Consider the following 21,590-nt stretch of genomic DNA (forward strand, 5'->3'; position numbering starts at 1 on the left):
GAGGCGGGCGGATTACGAGGTCAGGAGATTGAGACCATCCTGGCTAACACAGTGAAACCCCGTCTCTACTAAAAACACAAAAAATTAGTCGGGCGTGGTGGCGGGCGCTTGTGGTCCCAGCTACTGGGGAGGCTAAGGCAGGAGAATGGCGCGAACCCAGGAGGCAGAGTTTGCAGTGAGCGGAGATTGTGCCACTGCACTCCAGCCTGGGCGACAGAGACAGACTCCGTCTCAAAAAAAAAAAAAAAAAAAAAGACATGTCCAAAAGTAGATGCAAAACTCAGTAGACAGATCAGGATAGTGATTTCTGAATTTTGCCGTGTGTGTGTGTGTGTGTGTGTGTGTGTGTGTGTGTGTGTGTGTGAAACATTTGGAAAAACTTTTCTAATGCTTTAATGTTGGTAAGTTCATTTTAGTCTAGTAATGGTAGACTTTAAATAAAATTGAGCATAATTTGTGTTGAAAAGCTGAGGGGTGTTTAAACTTACTTAAGATGAAGGATTACCTACAACATAGGAACATTATAACGGTTCACTGGTCTACAAAACTGAATTATTATGAGTTTTAAAAGTTATAATGAGCTGTAGTATTGGATAAGGGATAGACACATAAATTAATAGAACAGAAGAGAAAGTTCAGAAACGGACTCACACAAGTACACTCATTTGATATTTAACAAAGATGTTAAAGCAATTTAATGGTGAAAGGTCAGTCTTTTTCAACACAGGGTGTTGGACCAATTAGACATCTATAAGCAAAATAATAAACATCAATCAATACATGCAAGATATACATTAGTTTGATCAGGAAAGGAGGGACAACTCAAAGAGTAGGGTAGGGTGGGGTTAGGTTCCAGGTCACAGAAAATTTTTCAAAGATTTTCTGATTGGCAATTAATTAAAAGACTTATCATCTAAGGACCTGGAATCAGTAGAAAGGAATGTCTGGGTTAAGATAAGGGGTTGTGGGGACCAAGGTTTTATTATGCAGATGAAACCTCCAGATAGCAGGCTTCAGGGCTCTTATAAGATCTAAAAAGGTGCCAGACTCTTAGTTAATTCTCTCCTGGGTCAGGGGAAAGACCTGGAAATGAATGGGGATTACCTGCAGAATGTAGATTTTCCCAACGAGAGACAGCTTTGCAGGACCATTTCAAAACATGTCAAAGAAATATATTTTGGGATAAAATATTTTGATTTCTTTCAGGGTCTGCTATTTGTCATGTGATGCTATACTAGAGTCAGTCTGGAATTTGGTTGTCTTATTGCTACAAAAAGTCTGTTTTGTCAATCTTAAGATCTTTCTTTTAATGTTAATGCTGGTCAGCTGTGCCTGAATTCCAACGGGAGGAGGGTGTAATAAGGCATGTCCCACCCTCACTTCCCATCATGGCCTGAACTAGTTTTTCAGGTTGACTTTGAAATGTCCTTGGCTGAGAGGAGGGGTCTATTCAGTTGGTCGGGAGGCTTAGAATTTTATTTTTTGTTTACAAATGCAATATATTATAGAAGTAGATATAAAATTATTCAGGTGATGTAATTATAGGAATCTATTTAAAGGGACCTGCTTTATAATTAATTATGGAAGATGGATGTAGGGAATCCAGCCTTATGGTGAATATGCCTAGAACAGTGTTTCCTGGTGTGGGTTCCTTGACACAGCTGAACTAAAACACACTGAACAATTTCTAGTACATTCAGATAAGCAGTATAGCTTGGTCTTTAAAAGCTAGGATCTGTGATGAGAAAGGCATAGCTTTGTACCCCTACCCTGCTATTTATTGGCCTTGTGACTTGTGGCAAGTTAACTGCTTGAAACTTTCCTTTCTTCTTCTGTAAAATAGAGATGTTGAGAGCATTTACCTCCTAGTGTTCTCCAATTGAATGAAATAATGCATTCAATATGCTACCCCAGAGATAACACACAATATGTTGACTGTAATTATTCTGATGAAATTCACCACCCACCCTGTTAGAGTGTGGAATAGCACATTAAAGACTGAGAAGTCCTGTTGAAAACAAAACAAGTTTCATGTTGCAGAACTTGCTAGTCTCAATTAATATCCTGAGGACCTGGGAAGTAAGCCTCTTCAGTTTACATGTAAATGTGGTTGGGGGTAGGTAGGGGCTGTTTTCTGCTCTGGATGACACATTTCTATCACTACTCTAGGCAATCTTCATTCACAATTTTGGTGAAGCAAAATGAGTTCCAGAGCATTTTTTTAATGGAATTAAGACTTAAATTCAAATCTCCTGGCTTTTCTTTCTGGGTGTATTATTTTTAAATCATCTGGCTTCTCTCTCTCACTTGACCTGAATTTTGACATAGATGAATAAACTGAGAAGAAAGCTGTGAAAAGAAATTTGTGCTTGATATGGTTGGCTCTGTGTCCCCACTCAAATTCCATCTTGAATTGTAATCCCCAGGTGTTGAGGGAGAGACCTGGTGGGAAGTGATTGGATCATAGGGGCGGTTTCCCCAATGGTGTTCTCCTGATAGTGAGTGAGTTCTCACGAGATCTGATGGTTTTATAAGGGGCTTCACCGCTTTGCTGTCTCTTCTCGCTCCTGCCGCATGTGGAGAAGGTGCTTGCTTCCACTTTGCCTTCCGCCATGATTGTAATTTTCCTGAGGCCTCACCAGCTGTGTGGAGCTGTCAGTCAATTAAACCTCTTTCCTTTGTAAGTTACCCAGTCTTGGGTATTTCTTTATAGCAGTGTGAAAATGGACTAATACAGTGCTCTTTTAAGTACCGTAACTGAAGAGGAGATGAGATAGTTTTTTGGAGTGAATAAAACATTCTGTACTTCCTAAAACCCAAGCTGTCATTTAAGTCAGCCCCTGGGGAGTAGTAATAAATGACTGTTCTTAGCGGCTTTCTGTGGGAGCAGTGTGAGGAGGCCTCAGCCTTCCTTATGTAGGTCCATTAGTTTAGAGCCACATTCTTTTCTCACGGTGTCACTGAAGTTTTTGAGGTCCAGAAGCTCCCTTTGCACTCTCTTCATCTTGTGAGCTTTCAGTCTGTCTCTAGATTTAGGGCAAGAAACCTGTGGTGGTGAGGGCAGGTGGCAATGTTCACCTGATAGACAGCTAGGATTTCTTGTTAATCTGGTTGTGGTTATCATTTATGTGTTAACTAGCTCTCATGAGTGTTTGCCCCCAAGGCCTGCAGAAGACAGGTAATGTCTCTTCTCACTTACCTGTGTGGGGCACTCCCTCAGACTCACAGAGGATGAAGGGGTGTGTGTTATAAAATGTTCTGTTTCCGCCTCCTACTTCAAGCAAAGCCTGCTTTTCATCACTGACCTCTGTGTTATGTAGTCATAGTTCTTTGTAGTCACTGATGAACATCTTCAAGGTGCTCCAAACATTCTGAACTCCTTTCTAATTCCTGAAGATCCCCTACTAATCCCTAGGTTTAGAAGTCAGAGGTTCTAATTGATTTGCTGTTTGCTGCCTTAAGGTTTGTGTTCCCTAGAAAGGATGTTTCATTTTGTATGTACTTCCCCCCTTACTGAACTGCACCCAAAACAAATGTTGTAGGTTTTGACATGGGAAAGCTTTAGCTGTTCAAACATGCACACCTTGCTGACATTCAAATCCACAGACTGTACCACACATCAGTGTTTACAGAGTTCTTGACAGGTCTGAAAAAACATTACCATATTTATCATTTCCATTGGTAGAACAGAATAATGGCAAATGATATACATGTAATCCTCCATAATTAATAAAATACTTTCACATCTGTAATTATTATTCACAAAGCCTAATTCTCAAAGTGTTTCATTTTCTTTAAAATTATATTTTATTACATTCTTACAAATATAGCCTGGGCTCTGGTTTACATAAAATGATGTTGACAGTGTAGGAAAAATAAACGGTGCTTTGAGGGAATGGAATTACAATTGGTTACGCAAAGAAAGTGAAGATTGTAATATCTTGACGTGTGACAACCCAGACCAAGGCAGGGTGGAGTTGGAAGTGTACTAGATTGTGAGTGCACTAGATTGCGATTGCAGTACCTGGATTCTAATTCCAAGTCTACCACCTACTAGTGGTGGGACTTTGGGAAACATCATTGAATTTCCTCTTAATTAGATCCATGTTTTCCTGGTTCACCAAGACCTGAGAATCACCTGGAGTGCCTGGTCAAAAAAAAAAAAAAAAAAAAAGAAAAAAGAAAAAAGCATAGCCCTCAGCCCAGCCCTGCTGGATTAACTGGAATCTCAAGAGTAGAGTAGGGATCTGCAAAAAATAGGAACATTCACTCACAGAGAGGCACCCTGGGTGATTATTTTAAACAAACAATTTTGGGAAACAATTTGAAAATGTCAAGAGTCTTCCTAGTTGCTGGGATCTGTATGCTATGATTAGCCCTTAGATGGGCAAAATCTGAAGATAAAATGTATTAATTATTTATACTTTGATTTTGTAGTTTTATAATTACTCTATTTTTTTGAAAAGTTACAGAAGTTAGTGCTATAATTTGTGCTTTATGAATTTACAGATTCTTGAGATTTCTCTTTTCCCTTTGACTTATTGGTTTATTGGTTCATGGTGTTATGTTTAGGATAAATGAGGTCAGGATGTAAAAATTCGTTATTATTATTGCTGTTAGTAAGATAACTACCATTGACTAGACCCATCTTTTATTAATTTGATATATCTGTTTCTATGGCTTTGTTCTATTAGTAAAAGCTCAAATAAACAGAACACAATTATTTCTTCATTAGTTTATTGATTTATTCAAAATTTTTGAGTGCCTATTATATACAGAGGATTGTACTGTGTTATGTGGTAAGGAATATTAAAATGTTTAAAGAGCCTTTTCTTTCTCTTTTTTTTTTTACATGAAAACCTCCCATTTAGTTTTATATATATATATATATATATATATATATATTTTTTTTTTTTTTTTTTTTTTTTTTTTTTTTTTGAGACGGAGTCTCGCTCTGTTGCCCAGGCTGGAGTGTAGTGGCATGATCTCGGCTCACTGCAAGCTCTGCCACCCGGGTTCACACCATTCTCCTGCCTCAGCCTCCCGAGTATCTGGGACTACAGGCGCTCGCCACCATGCCTGGCTAATTTTTTGTATTTTTAGTAGAGACGGGGTTTCACCGTGTTAGCCAGGAAGGTCTCGATCTCCTGACCTCGTGATCTGCCTGCCTGCCTCGGCCTCCCAAAGTGCTGGGATTACAGGCATGAGCCACCGCGCCCGGCCCAATATTTTTTAATAAATAAAATATTTTATTGATCTCACCAATATGTCAATGCATTAGGAAATTAACAATATATATTGGATACATTTATTCAGCATAGACTATAGAGCATGCATGATACACATAGCAGAGAACTCTTAGAAATAAATCTAGATGTCCATGGTAGTCTTTGCCCCACGAATTAGTAGCTATGAGTTTAAGGTGTCTCTTCCTAGTGTCTTCGTTTTCTCCATGATGAATTGCTGTATTAGAGACAAGTTATACCAATGTTCCAGTCCCTGGGTTCAAATCCAAGCAGTTGCACAACCTATGTAGTAAAAACTTGTTTCTGGCAAAAAGCAATGGCAAATGATATACATGTAGTCCTCCACAATTAATAAAATACTTTCACATCTATAATTGCATTTTTTTCCCATAATAATCCTCTGATACAGGCAGGGGAGATCCTGTGAGATGTCCAGAGAAGCGAAGCTGGTGGGGTCAGGACTGGAAACCAGGCCTCTGGCTTTCTGTCTAGTGCCCTTTCCCTTTTTCCCAAGATGCCTACATGATTCTACAACTGCAATGGAGCATGGGCCCTCACTATGTGTCTGCATAGCGGGGCTTGTATTGTAGCAAAGATCTGGGAATAATAATTTGAGTGAATTCTCTTAGACATTTATGCTGGCACCTATTTCAAACTCTCATAATCTTACAGTTCTCCCAGCCTCTTGTAGCATTTCTTTTTTTTCTTTTTTTCTTTTTATACTTTAAGTTCTACAGTACATGTGCACAACGTGCAGGTTTGTTACATAGGTATATATGTGCCATGTTAGTTTGCTGCACCCATCAACTCGTCATTTACATTAGGTATTTCTCCCAACGCTATCCCTCCACCAGCCCCCCACCTCCCAACAGGCCCCGGTGTGTGATGTTCCCCTCCCTGTGTCCATGTGTTCTCATTGTTCAACACCCACTTATGAGTGAGAACATGCGGTGTTTGGTTTTCTGTCCTTGTGATAGTTTGCTGAGAATGATGGTTTCCAGCTTCAACCATGTCCCTCAAATGACATGAACTCATCCTTTTTTATGGCGGCATAGTATTCCATGGTGTATATGTGCCACATTTTCTTTATCCAGTCTATTATCAATAGACATTTGGGTTGGTTCCAAGTCTTTGCTATTGTGAATAGTGCCACAATAAACATATGTGTGCATGTGTCTGTATAGTAGCATGATTTGTAATCCTTTGGGTATATATCCAGTAATGGGATTGCTGGGTCAAATGCTATTTCTAGTTCTAGATCCTTGAGGAATTGCCACACCGTCTTCCACAATGGTTGAACTAATTTACACTCCCACCAACAGTGTAAAAGTGTTCCTATTTCTCCACATCCTCTCCAACATCTGTTGTTTCCTGACTTTTTAATGATCGCCATTCTAACTGGCGTAAGATGGTATCTCACTGTGGTTTTGATTTGCATTTCTCTGATGACCAGTGATGATGAGCATTTTTTCATGTGTCTGTTGGCTTGTGATTTTTGCACATTGATTTTGTATCCTGAGAGTTTGCTGAAGTTGCCTATCAGCTTAAGGAGATTTTGGGCTAAGACGATGGGGTTTTCTAAATATGCAGTTATGTCATCTGCAAACAGAGACGATTTGACACATACATAAATGTGGTCTCTTAGGAAGTGTCTGTTCATATCCTTTGTCCACTTTTTGATGGGGTTGTTTGGTTTTTTCTTGTAAATTTATTTAAGTTCTTTGTATATTCTAGATATTAGTCCTTTGTCAGATGGGTAGATTGCAAATATTTTCTCCCATTCTGTAGGTTGCCTGTTCACTCTGATGATAGTTTCTTTTGCTGTGCAGAAGCTCTTTAGTTTAATTAGATCCCATTTGTCTATTTTGGCTTTTGTTGCCATTGCTTTTGGTATTTTAGTCATGAAGTCTTTGCCCATGCCTATGTCCTGAATGGTATTGCCTAGGTTTTCTTCTAGGGTTTTTATGGTTTTAGGTCTTACATTGAAGTCTTTAATCAATCTTGAGTAAATTTTTGTGTAAGGTGTAAGGAAGGGATCCAGTTTCAGCTTTCTCCATATGGCTAGCCAGTTTTCCCAGCACCGTTTATTAAAAAGGGAATCCTTTCCCTATTGCTCGTTTTTGTCAGGCTTGTCAAAGATCAGATGGTTGTAGATGTGTAGTGTTATTTCTGAGGCCTCTGTTCTGTTCCATGGGTCTATATATTTGTTTTGGTACTGGTACCATGCTGTTTTGGTTACTGTAGCCTTGTAGTGTATTTTGAAGTAAGGTAGTGTGATGCCTCCAGCTTTGTTCTTTTTGCTTAGGATTTTCTTGGGTATAGGGGCTCTTTTTTGGTTACATATGAACTTTAAAGTAGTTTTTTCCAATTCTGTGAAGAAAGTCAGGGGTAGCTTGATGGGGATAGCATTGAATTTATAAATTACTTTGGCAGTATGGCCATTTTCACAATATTGATTCTTCCTATCCATGAGCATGGAATGTTCTTCCATTTGTTTGTGTCCTCTTTTATTTCCTTGAGCAGTGGTTTGTAGTTCTCCTTGAAGAGGTTCTTCACATCCCTTATAAGTCGGATTCCTAGGTATTTTATTATCTTTGTAGTAATTGTGAATGGGAGTTCACTCATGATTTGGCTCTCTGTCTGTTATTGGTATATAGGAATGCTTGTGATTTTTGCACACTGATTTTGTATCCTGAGAGTTTGCTGAAGTTGCCTATCAGCTTAAGGAGATTTTGGGCTAAGACGATGGGGTTTTCTAAATATACAGTCATGTCATCTGCAAACAGAGACAATTTGACGTTCCTTTTTCCTAATTGAATACCCTTTATTTCTTCCTCTTGCCCGATTGCCCTGGCCAGAACTTCCAATACTATGTTGAATAGGAGTGGTGAGAAAGGGCATCCTTGTCTTGTACCAGTGTTCAAAGGGAATGCTTCCTGTTTTCGCCCATTCAGTATGATATTGATTGTGGGTTTGTCATAAGTAGCTTTTATTATTTTGAGATATGTTCCATCAATACCAAGAGTTTTTAGCATATAAGGGTGTTGAATTTTATCGAAGGCCTTTTCTGCGTCTATTGAGATAATCATGTGGTTTTTGTCGCTGGTTCTGTTTATGTGATGGATTATGTTTATTGATTTGCGTATGTTGAACCAGTCTTGCATCCCAGGGGCGAAGCCAACTCGGTCGTGGTGGATAAGCTTTTTGATGTGCTGCTGGATCCGGTTTGCCAGTGTTTTATTGAGGATTTTCATGTCAATGTTCATCAGGGATATTGGCCTAAAATTCTCTTTTTTTGTTGTGTCTCTGCCAGGCTTTGATATCAGGATGATGCTGGCCTCATAAAATGAGTTAGGGAAGATTCTCTCTTTTTCTATTGATTGGAATAGTTTCAGAAGGAATGATACCAGCTCCTCTTTGTACCTCTGGTAGAATTCGACTGTGAATCCGTCTGGTCCTGGACTTTTTATGGTTGGTAAGCTATTAATTATTGCCTCAATTTCAGAGCCTGTTATTGGTCTATTCAGAGATTCAACTTCTTCCTGGTTTAGTCTTGGGAGGGGGTATGTGTCCAGGAATTTATCCATTTCTTCCAGATTTTGTAGTTTATTTGCATAGAGGTGTTTATAGTATTCTCTGATGGTAGTTTGTATTTCTGTGGAATCGGTGGTGATATCCCCTTTATTATTTTTTATTGTGTCTATTTGATTCTTCTCCCTTTTCTTCCTTATTAGTCTGGCTAGCAGTCTATTTTGTTAATCTTTTCAAAAAAACGAGTTCCTGGATTCATTAATTTTTTGAAGAGTTTTTCATATCTCTATCTCCTTCAGTTCTGCTCTGATCTTAGTTATTTCTTGTCTTCTAACTTTTGAATTTGTTTGCTCTTGCTTCACTAGTTCTTTTAATTGTGATGTTAAGGTGTCGATTTTGGATATTTCTTGCTTTCTCCTGTGGGCATTTTGTGTATAAATTTCCGTATAAACACTGCTTTAGCTGTGTCTCAGAGATTCTGGTACATTGTGTCTTTGTTCTCATTGGTTTCCAATAACTTATTTATTTCTCCCTTAATTTCGTTATTTACCCAGTAGTCATTCAGGAGAAGGTTGCTCAGTTTCCATGTAGTTGTGGGGTTTTGAGTGAGTTTCTTAATCCTGAGTTCTAATTTGATTGGACTGTGGTCTGAGAGACTGTTACAATTTCTATTCTTTTGCATTTGCTGAGGAGTGTTTTACTTCCAATTACGTGTTCAATTTTAGAATAAGTGTGATGTGATGCTGAGAAGAATGTGTATTCTGTTGATTTGGGGTGGAGAGTTCTGTAGATGTCTATTAGGTCTGCTTGGTCCAGAGCTGAGTTCAAGTCTTGAATATCGTTGTTAATTTTCTTTCTCGTTGATCTAATATTGACAGTGGGGTGTTACTGTCTCCCACTTTTATTGTGTGGGAGTCTAAGTCTCTTTGTAGGTCTCTAAGAACTTGCTTTATGAATCTGGGTGCTCCTGTATTGGGTGTATATATAATTAGGCTAGTTAGTTCTTCTTGCTGCATTGATCCCTTTACCATTATGTAACGGTCTTCTTTGTCTCTTTTGATCTTTGTTTGTTTAAAGTCTGTTTATCAAAGACCAGGATTGCAATCCCTGCTTTTTTTTTTTTTTTTTTTTGCTTTCCATTTGCTTGGTAGATCTTCCTCCATCCCTTTATTTTGAGCCTATGTGTGTCTTTGCACATGAGATGGGCCTTCTGAATACAGCACACTGATAGTCTTGACTCTTTATCCAATTTGCCAGTCTGTGTCTTTTAATTGGGGCATTTAGCCCATTTACGTTTAAGGTTAATATTGTTATGTGTGAATTTGATCCTGTCATTATGGTGCTAGCTGGTTCTTCGCCTGGTAATTGATGCAGTTTCTTCATAGCATCCATGGTCTTTACCATTTGACATGTTTTTGCAGTGGCTGGTACCGGTTCTTCCTTTCCATATTTAGTGCTTCTTTCGGGAGCTCTTGTAAGGCAGGCCTGGTGGTGACAAAATCTCTCAGCATTTGCTTGTCTTTAAAGGATTTTATTTCTCCTTCACTTATGAAGCTTAGTTTGTCTGGATATGAAATTTTGGGTTGAAAATTCTTTTCTTTAAGAATGTTGAATATTGGCCCCCACTCTCTTCTGGCTGTAGGATTTCTGCAGAGAGATCTGCTGTTAGTCTGATGGGCTTCCCTTTGTGGGTAACTCAACCTTTCTCTCTGCCTGCCCTTAACATTTTTTCCTTCATTTGAACCTTGGTGAATCTGAAAATTATGTGTCTTGGGGTTGCTCTTCTCGAGGAGTATCTTTGTGGGTGTTCTCTGTATTTCCTGAATTTGAATGTTGGCCTGCCTTGCTAGGTTGGGGATATTCTCCTGGATAATATGCCGAAGAGTGTTTTCTAACTTGGTTCCATTCTCCCCGTCACTTTCAGGTACACCAATCAAATGTAGATTTGGTCTTTTCACATAGTTCCATATTTCTTTGAGGCTTTGTTTGTTTCTTTTCACTCTTTTTTCTCTAATCTTGTCTTCTTGCTTTATTTCATTAATTTGATCTTCAATTGCTGACATCCTTTCTTCTGTTCAATTGAATTGACTATTGAAGCTTGTGCATGTGTCACCAAGTTCCTGTGCTGTGGTTTTCAGCTACATCAGGCCATTTAAGCTCTTCTCTACACTGTTGATTCTAGTTATCCATTTGTCTCACCTTTTTTCAAGGTTTTTAGCTTCCTTGTGATGGGTTAGAACATGTTCCTTTAGCTTGGAGAAGTTTGTTATTACTGATCTTCTGAAGCCTACTTCTGTCACCTCGTCAAACTCATTCTTTGTCCAGTTTTGTTCCCTTGCTGGCAAGGAATTGTGTTCCTTTGGAAAAGAAGAGGCATTCTGGTTTTTGGAATTTTCAGCCTTTTTGCTCTGGTTTCTTCCCATCTTAGCGGTGTTATCTACCTTTGGTCTTTGATGCTGGTGACCTACGGATAGGGTTTTGATGTGGATGTCCTTTCTGTTGATGTTGATGCTATTCCTTTCTGTTTGTTAGTTTTCCTTCTAACAGACAGGCCACTCAGCTGCAGATCTGTTGGATTTTGCTGGAGGTCCACTCTAGACCTTGTTTGCCTGGGAATCACCAGTGGAGGCTGCAGAAGAGCAAATATTGCTGCCTGATTCTTCCTCTGGAAGCTTTGTCCCAGAGGGGCACTTGCCTGTATGAGGTGTCTGTTGGCCCCTACTAGGAGGTGTCTCCCAGTGAGGCTACACAGGCTCAGGGACCCACTTGAGGAGGCAGTGTGTCTGTTAATGGATCTCAAACGCTGTGCTGGGAGAACCACTGCTCTCTTCAGAGTTGTCAGGCAGGGATGTTTAAGTCTGTAGAAGCTGTCTGCTGCCTTTTGTTCAGATATGCCCTGCCTCCAGAGGTGGAATCTAAAGGGGCAGTAGGCCTTGTTGAGCTGCGTTGGGCTCTGCCCAGTTCGAGCTTCCCTGCCTCTTTGTTTACATTGTGAGCATAGCACTACCTACTCAAGCCTCAGCAATGGTGGCATCCCTCCCTCCACCAAGCTTTAGCATCCCAGATCGATCTCAGACTGCTGCGCTAGCAGTGAGCAAGGCTCCGTGGGTGTGGGACCAGCTGAGCCAGGCAGGGGAGGGAACATCCGGGCCTGCTGGTTGCAAAGACCATGGGAAAAGCGCAGTATTTGGACAAGAGTGTACAGTTCCTCCAGTTACAGGCACTCACGACTTCCCTTGGCTAGGAAAGGGAAATCCGCTGACCCCTTGCACTTCCCACATGAGGCAACACCCCACCCTGCTTCGGCTCGCTCTCCGTGGGCTGCACCCACTGTCCAACCAGTCCCAGTGGGATGAACCAGGTACCTCAGTTGGAAATGCAGAAATCACCCATCTTCTGCGTTGATCTTGCTGGGAGCTGTAGACCTGAGTTGTTCCTATTTGGCCATCTTGGAAGCGCCAACCCTCTTGTAGCTTTAATTCAATGTACTCTCCAAAGTGGAGTTAGTGTTTTCTGACTCTAGAACATAGTCCCTGAGTAAAAGGATGTTAACCCATCATTTTGTTCAATGCTTACAATAAACACATTTATTAAGTCATATTAAAGTATTACTTTTGATGATAAAACAGAATGGAGTAAGCCCAGCACAGAAGCAAGAATATGTTAGAATTCCCCTCCATTCCCCACTTACCCCAGTGATTCTGTCATTTTCTAAAGGCAGAGTGGCCCAAGCCTCCTCACACTTGGTCAAGAGAGAGAGACCAAGGAAACTAACTTGACTTGATGTAACTAATTTCATCCTCTGGTGTCATCTCAGAGCATCACAGGCAAGCTGTGCGTGGAGTCTGTCAGTAATTAGTGGTGAGGTTTCCCAAAAACGGATCAGGTTCCCAAGTAGATATTGAATATTGGGACATCAGAGTTGGTAGGTGGCCATCACCTAGAACAGGAGAGGACCCCAGGTACAGGATTAGGGTACCAAGCAAGGCCCTACAGGCACCAAGAAATCCAGTGAGGTTTGCCACCCAGATTTAGCAAATAAAAATGCAAAGTGCCCAGTCAAATTTGAATTTCAGGTAAATAGAGAACAAATTTTTAGTGTATGTCCCATGCAATATATGTGGAATTCAAATTTATATGGGCATCCTATATTTACGTGGTAAAGATAACAGGGTCAAAATATTTCAGAACCTTTACAGCATTCTGAAATTGAAACAGCATTTCAATTTTTCCTGCTTCCATCTAAGACCTTTTAGTTTTCACCGTCGTCTTCTAGGTCATTATGCTGAAGGTTCTGGTCATAGGTAAGACCCAAGAAGTCCATTTCCAAAATGATAATATCTGTAATTTTAGTTCTAATTTACATAATTAAATTTTACACTTATATAAATCCTTTCCACAATAGAATATGGTGGGTGGTTCCTTTTTGAACATAAAAAGGTATTTTATGGATAAAGAGTAAAAAGTGTCTTTCTTTTCAGAGAGTTCATTTTTCATAATTTACCAATGTTCATGTCTTATAATCAGTTTGTGGAGAAGACAATTTACAAAATGGAGTGTGAATATCTACAGGAACTCTTTATTGTCTATAAATAGACTTTATTTTAAACAGAAAACCAGTAATTAAAAATTATTTCTGCTTGTGTTGGTTGTCATTGGGAAGTATTTTGTTTAAATGAGATAAAATATTAAAAGTATACAGTTTGGTCTCTTTCTTCCCACCCAGGTCCTGCACCCTTCTTAATTTTCTCCCACGGAAATAGTATCTTTAGGATTGACACAGAAGGAACCAATTATGAGCAATTGGTGGTGGATGCTGGTGTCTCAGTGATCATGGATTTTCATTATAATGAGAAAAGAATCTATTGGGTGGATTTAGAAAGACAACTTTTGCAAAGAGTTTTTCTGAATGGGTCAAGGCAAGAGGTAAAATACCATTACCTACAGTGTTTGAGCTGTTTTTGTACAGGCTGACAAATATAATATATTGAATTCTTAATGTATAGATAAATGAAAATTATATAACAGTTCAAATGCGTGTCTGCCAAATATAGGCATTTATTTAATCTACATCTGTGGTGTATATTCTTGAATAAATTCACACACTGATGTTTAGAAGCCCCAAAATTAGAAAGTGAGGGTATGAATGTAATTTTGAAAATATCTGAGTTTATTAAGTCAGATCACCATTTTATGATTAAGATAGATTATTTGCATGATTATTTCTTGCTATTTGTAAGGTACCGCAGTAGTTCTCAGGTGGGGGGCAATTTTTCCCTGAGGGAACAATTGGCAGTGTCTGGAAACATTTTTGGTTGTCACAAGTAGGTGAGGTAGGAAGGTGGAGATGATACAGGCATCTAGTGGGTAAAGGCCTGGGATGCTGCAAAACATCTTACACTGTGCAGGACAGCCCAAGAATAAAGAATTGTCCAGCCCCAAATGTCAATAGTGCTGAAGTTGAGAGACCCTGTTTTATCTGTATAAAATCTCCATCATGGGTTTTGGCACCTGACATGTAGAAAGAAAAATTTTCTTCTTTTTATTCTCACAGAGCTTGCACTCCGGAAAAAAAATAATATAGCAGATGACAAATAAGTACTTTAATTCATGTACATACAAAAGATCCTTAATCTTTCTTTTTAGCTGGTAGAACCCTTACATGAGTCCCAGGAGGAATGTTTCTCTCAATTTGGTGATGGATTACAAAGAGCACATGACTAGAGAAACTTTAAGAGTTGATTCTCAATGCAAAGTCCACAGTATTTTTTGTTTTTTAGCCAAATATTTCTCTTTCCAATTATTCTTAAAAGCTTCAATTAGGTGCTAATACTTGCTAATCTCACTTTTAACAAGGATGGCTACTCATTATCCTCCAGACATCTGGTAGTATAGTTTCAAACTCTTGAGTCTAAGAATCTGAAGGGTTTCCTATCAAGAACATGGAAAAACTTAAAATAGTTGTGAATTTATATCAAGCCATTAGGAAAGGATCAGCCTGATGCCTAAAATTCTATCCTTATATTCCTTCCTTTGGGTTAAAACCTTGTTTATAAAGGACAACTGTTAAAATGCAAACAATTTACCTGGGTGAGCTAATTTATGAATGGATTGGGTTGGTGCAAAGGTAATTGCGGTTTTGGCCATTATTTTCAATGGTAAAATAAGTTGGCTAGATTTCTTTGTATGAAATGTAGAAATAGCACAGGCTTATGAGATCATGCAATTTCAGCCCAACTCTGATTTCAGTGATGTCACCTGGGTAGCTGGACGTCTGCCATGGTAGAATATTTACACCATGAAAATCTTTAACAGTACAAATTGGGGCTTCTGCCCACCTTGCAACCTCCATTCCCCAAGAAGACCAGCTTACCTGCCCATGGCTGAAATTAAGATATGAAAAGTTCTGGTTGGGCATTTTTATCATGAAAAAGTTGGGAATACAGCCCAAGGTGCCTAAAAAGACACTCTGCTACTCTGGTCACAGTGTGACGGCATGAAGGACTATAGAAAGGAAGGGGCCTATTGGAGGAGGAGGGCCAGAAGAATAAAGGCCACAATGAGAAATTCATCGAGTTCATGTCTGTAAGCTCAGACTCCAAGGAAATCTTGCATAGCTTGGAATTGAGTTCAGTTGAAGATCTGGAAATTTCCATTAGCAAATGGAACTGAATAAGCTGTCTTTACGGTTGCATCAAAATTTCACCATTACTATAGTTGAAATGATCAATACATTATGGTTGGCTTCCTAATTTAAATAGTGTGTAGGATAATTTTTAGTTTCAAAGCTATAAATACTATTTCCAGAAATATTTACTTAAGGGCCGGAGGAGGTAAATGCTGCATCAAAACAAAGGCACCATATCTGTGACTATTTTATTATTTAAACAATTTTGGAAATGCATAAAGATGACAAATACTTAAAAGAATAGACTTTTTATATATAACAATTAAAATAATTTTGTTGTGAATGGGGGAAGTATTAATAACAATTTTAAAATTTGATTTTGCAGAGAGTATGTAATATAGAGAAAAATGTTTCTGGAATGGCAATAAATTGGATAAATGAAGAAGTTATTTGGTCAAATCAACAGGAAGGAATCATTACAGTAACAGATATGAAAGGAAATAATTCCCACGTTCTTTTAAGTGCTTTAAAATATCCTGCAAATATAGCAGTTGATCCAGTAGAAAGGTAAATTCTGCTGTATTCAGACATTGAAATATATTTACAAATCTAGTGAAGACTGATAGAATTATAACATTGTAAATTCAAAGGGATCCTCTCACTGAGACCAAAGCCCTCTTTTGCAGCACACAGGCACCGTTTTCTATAGGACAGTTGCCTGCATTTCAACTGAGACAGGATCCCCCCATAAATATTCCTAACTATCATGGTTTTCTGCTATAGAGGCATAATTCCCTTTCTAACTTGAAATCACTTGTAATGTCTACAATAGGGCAATGTTTACTTGTTGAATAAATTTTCATTCAAAATAGTCAAACTTGCCCTGTGAAGGAGCTGCTGAAACATTGAGAGAGTTGGCCATTTAAGGCACTATACATTCATTTCTGGGTCTATGTAATGTGTTTGCCCTCAGGTTTATATTTTGGTCTTCAGAGGTGGCTGGAAGCCTTTATAGAGCAGATCTCGATGGTGTGGGAGTGAAGGCTCTGTTGGAGACATCAGAGAAAATAACAGCTGTGTCATTGGATGTGCTTGATAAGCGGCTGTTTTGGATTCAGTACAACAGAGAAGGAAGCAATTCTCTTATTTGCTCCTGTGATTATGATGGAGGTTCTGTCCACATTAGTAAACATCCAACACAGTAAGTTTTACTCTTGGTATAAAATAAAACAATTGTCATTTGAAGTCCACAAGATAAATTAATTTTACTTTTGTCAATGGAACTGGTATAGTGGTTTAGGCCATAGATTTTGAATCCAAAAGACTTGAGTTTGGCCGGGCGCGGTGGCTCACTCCTGTAATCCCAGCACTTCGAGAGGCTGAGGCGGGCGGATCACGAGGTAAGGAGATCAAGACCATCCTGGCTAACACGGTGAAACCCCGTCTCTAATAAAAATACAAAAAATTAGCCGGGCGTGGTGGCGGGCGCCTGTAGTCCCAGCTATTCGGGAGGCTGAGGCAGGAGAATGGCGAGAACCCGGGAGGCGGAGCTTGCAGTAAGCCAAGATCGTGCCACTGCACTCCAGCCTGGGCGACAGAGCGAGACTCCGTCTCAAAAAAAAGACTTGAGTTCAAGCTCCAGATTTACCATCTGTTAGATGAGTGACTTTGAGTAGGTTCTCTAACTTCTCTTATACTCAGTTTCCTTTAATGTGAGGATAATCATAGTATCAGTCTCTTGGGATTATTGTGAAGGGAAAGTAAATGAATACAAACAAAAACAACAGAGTATTTGGCACATAATAAGTTCTCACATGTTGACCATAATTATTCTTTTTGGAATTATGATGTTACATATTTTTATCTTTCATTGGTTTGCTATCATGCCAGCAACTGACTTTCCAGCTTTGTGGCAAGAGGCAGAAATTCGTCATGTGAAATTGATGTCACTAGAAACCCACTCTTACCCTGTTCCTATTTTCTTCCCCATTTTCATCACACCTATTGGATGACTAAAAGAAGAATGAGACAATGGATCTGGAGCTAGAAATTATATCTTATTAGCTCAGAGTATGAGGAGATAAATAAAATTTTAAACTTAATATACTTTTCTAAACTTAAATGAGAAACAATTGAAAACGTAGGTGGTTAAAACTTAGACAATAAATTGAAATGAAGTGAAATTCTAATAAGCCAAGGAACAAATGTTCTGTTGTTCTTTTTTCTTTTGTGGTTGCTTTTTAGGCACAATTTGTTTGCAATGTCCCTTTTTGGTGACCGTATCTTCTATTCAACATGGAAAATGAAGACAATTTGGATAGCCAACAAACACACTGGAAAGGACATGGTTAGAATTAACCTCCATTCATCATTTGTACCACCTGGTGAACTGAAAGTAGTGCATCCACTTGCACAACCCAAGGCAGAAGATGACACTTGGGAGCCTGGTGAGTCATCATTGACCTTGCGCAGGGCCTGACACATAGTTCCCACCCATTCACCTGCTTGAGCCAGACAATGAGGCGTTGTAGGCGAAAAAAAATTTTTTCTTCAACCCTCATATATTCTTAGTTATAATAGACCCCTGTAAGAAAAGACAGATTAACAAGAAAAAAACAAATAGAAGGCCAGGCATGGTGGCTCACACTTGTAATCTCCACATTTTGAAAGGCTGAGGTGGGAGGATTGCTTGAGGCCAGGAGTTTGAGACCAGCCTGGACAACATAGCAAGACTCTGTCTCTACAAAAACGAAAGAAAGAAAGAAAGAAAAACAAATAGAAATGGATTAACATGTACCTTTTATATATACATGGGAGAAATCCGGGGAATGAATAGCTCTCAAAGAGGTGGCTTTAAATGCCAGTTTATATAGTATCTTTAATAAAGAACAGTAAAGTTTTAGAGAAGTGACAAGACAGAGGAAAAGGACTTTGAATTTCTATGACTAGCAACTTGGGGGAAGGCAAATAAATGGCAGATAAATGCTAGTTAATAAAGCTTGTTAATGTAGGTACCTCTGCAGCCATTGCCAGGTCGTAAGGATCTAAAGTTGTCTTCAGTGGTTAACTTTTGTTATTCTTGGGAGAGAGGGGGTACCTATTGTCTTTGTAAATCTAAGTCTTGCGTTTAGGCAAATAGAGCTTTTCTGCATCTCTTTCTTTTTAATTGTTTGAAGCTCAACAATCCTTCCCATTTTGGAGTGGCATATTCTGGGATCTTACAGGGTCATCTTCGATTTTTCCCACTGTCTCACCCCCAGTTTCTAATCCAACACCGAATCCATTCCATTCTACCTTCTAAATACATTTCAAATGTCCACTTCTCTTCTCTATTGCCACTGCCATAGTCTAAGCAGACAGGTACTTTTTGTTTGGCCTACTATAGTAGCCACTCAACTGATCCTTCTGTTTTCTGAATCTGATCCATTCGCTCCCCTACATAAAATCCTTCAAAAGCTTTTCTTTGCAGTTAGGTTGAAGTTCAGCATTTTACCAGTCTCATCAATATTTGACCAACCTGCTCTAGTGATCTCTGCCCTCACTAAAATTTAGTGCAAGTCTTTCTATAACTCCTCAAACATGCTAATCTCCTTCATTCCTTTAGGGTTTTGCAGTCTCTCTTCCTTGGCTTAGACTTCTCTTCAGTTCTGAGCTTAAATGTCATGTGCTCAGATAGGTCTTCTCTGATAAGCCAATCAAAATAGGCCCCTTCACCTCTTACTTTTTTCACAGTACACCTTTCATTGAGCTCATCATGAGGTGTAACTACATACTCATTTGCTTTCTTTTTGATTCTCTCTCCCATTTGATTGTAAGTGCCATACAGGTAGAAACCATGTCTATTTTGTTTGTTTTTTTTAGCCACCATATATACAGTAGATATTTATAAATAAATTAATTTTAGACGGTAAATGTTAGTAAAAAGAATGAGTGATTGACTGAATCTAGTCACAGTCCCAAATTTCCACTTCTAAATGTAGTCTTCTCTGAATTCTTTAGCATGTAATTGTTTTTAAAAAGTTGTCAGGCCTGCAATCCCAGCACTTTGGGAGGCCGAGGTAGATAGATCCCTTGAGGTCAGGAGTTCGAGACCAGTCTGGCCAACATGGCAAAACCCTGTCTCTACTAAAAATACAAAAATGAGCTGGGCATGGTGGCGCATGCCTGTAGTCCCAGCTATTCAGGAGGCTGAGGCAGGAGGATCACTTGAACCCAGGAGGCAGAGGCCACAGTGAGCCAAGATCATTCCACTGCACTCCAGACTGGGTGACAGATTGAGACTCTGTCTCAAATTAAAATTTAAAAAAAAAAAGTTGTTAGGCTTTTATGAAATACCACAAGGGGCCTACAGAAAAAAAAAGTTGTCAGGTTTTTAAAAATTTGTTATAATCGTTAGGCTGCTCAATGTACCTCATAAATGATGTGATGCTAACATCTCACCTTTATGTAAAAGTTTTATTTCAAGAAGGTTTTAAAATATATTTAATGTTAGCCTTAAATAGCCCTCTGAAGTGCAGACACAGAGATAGAATTGTTTGTATCTTCTACTTTCTTTTTTTTTTTTTAAGATGGAGTCTTGCTCTGTTGCCCAGGCTGGAGTGCCGTAGCACAATCTCACTTGAATTCGCAAAGCAAGAGTTGTGGGAAACAGTTCAACTGTGGGTTCTAGCACCACATTAAATAGCAACAACCTAGTGGTAATGCTATAAAGTAGATGGGTGAACCCATAATGGTAGTGTAGATAGTCTACATATAAAGGTAGTGAATCTGATACACTGCCACATACCTTCCATGGGAAATTTCAACTCAAGCTGTCTTCACATACAACTCATTGTCTGAGTGGTGATGACTCACAACAAAATCATAACCAAAGGCCATTATGAATAAGTATTTACTGAGTCCCATTCATAATAATTAGAGATATGTCTGCCATCATCATCACCCTCTCTTACATTTATATGTAACCTCAGAATTTTCAAAGTGTTTTCATGGGCTTTAGTTTATTGGTTTGTCACAGCAATGTTGTGAGACAGGAAGGGTAGGAATAATTGTACTTAATTCGTCATTGAGAAACCTGAAGAAATAGAGCACCTTTTCCATGATCACATAGCTAGTTAATGATGAATGTGGGGGAAAATTTCCTATCATCAATCTCTCAGTTTAGTATTCTTTCTACCATAAATATATTGTCTCTTCAGAGCCCCTCACTACTCAGCTTCTGTGACAGGAAGTTCAAATAGGATAACTGAAAGCATGAATTTCAGAAGAAAATCTACAATGATTCACTAAAGAGCAGCCCCAAACAATGTGGCAAGTAATAGAATTTGATTGGAAAGCCTCTGCCAGCTGCAGAGCCACAGACAAATCTGGAACCTGGAAGACAGTTGGCATTGGAGATTGGCTCCAGTTACTGACCAAAGGATGCACTTCACACATACTCCACAGGCAAAGGACTTTTGATTTCAGGGGCACTGTTACTTTGCCCATTATTGATTAGGTTTAAATTGTTTTAGTGTCTTAGAAAGCAGGAGCTCTTTATCTGTGATGTAGGGCCTGTGGATCTCTTGATTTTATGGGTTAGATGAAAATACGCACTGTTCCACCTAGGGAGATGGTATATAAATTTTATTGGGTTTTCAATGTGTTTGACATCCTTTGGATTTTTTTTTTGGGGGGTGGATGAAGTCTGGCTCTGTTGCCCAGGCTGGAGTGCAATGTGCGATCTCGGCTCACTGCAACCTCCATTTCCTGACATCAAGCAATCCTCCTGCCTCAGCCTCCCAAGTAGCTGGGATTACAGGTGTTCATCATCACAACTGGCTAATTTTGTTGTATTTTTGGTAGAGGTGGGGTTTCACCATATTACCCAGGCTGGTCTCAAACTCCTGAGCTCAAGCGATCTGCCTGCCTCAGCCTCCCAAAGTGCTGGGATTACAGGCATGAGCCACTGTGCCCAGCCCATCCTTCAGATGTAAAGACATACTTCTCTAGAGGCTGGTTAGTTCCTCATGGATATTATGCCTAAATTGCAGCTCCTCTGGTGATCTGGAAAGTGGTACTTTGCTTTACAAAGTATTTAGTAGTGAAACTACTTCAATGAAGAAATAACAGAAAAATCATATAATCTGGTTGATATTATTTTTTGTTATAAAATATAAATATTTATACAAATATGAGTATCAACA

General features: G+C 39.1%; 1 protein-coding gene across 3 annotated transcripts in view; it reads left to right on the forward strand.

The window, feature by feature from the left end:
• The window catches only part of EGF (epidermal growth factor), a 101,135-nt gene that overhangs the window by 14,638 nt on the left and 64,907 nt on the right, over nucleotides 1-21,590 (forward strand). For all 3 annotated transcript variants that reach the window (XM_019026088.4, XM_019026089.4, XM_055385738.2), the window contains exons 2-5: nucleotides 13,504-13,703; nucleotides 15,791-15,972; nucleotides 16,379-16,606; nucleotides 17,650-17,852. In XM_019026088.4, the coding sequence (XP_018881633.3) occupies nucleotides 13,504-13,703; nucleotides 15,791-15,972; nucleotides 16,379-16,606; nucleotides 17,650-17,852 (813 nt within the window). The remainder of the gene's footprint in view (nucleotides 1-13,503; nucleotides 13,704-15,790; nucleotides 15,973-16,378; nucleotides 16,607-17,649; nucleotides 17,853-21,590) is intronic.

Source organism: Gorilla gorilla, chromosome 3 (genome assembly GCF_029281585.2).
Source record: "Gorilla gorilla gorilla isolate KB3781 chromosome 3, NHGRI_mGorGor1-v2.1_pri, whole genome shotgun sequence".
Classification (NCBI taxonomy): domain Eukaryota; kingdom Metazoa; phylum Chordata; class Mammalia; order Primates; family Hominidae; genus Gorilla; species Gorilla gorilla.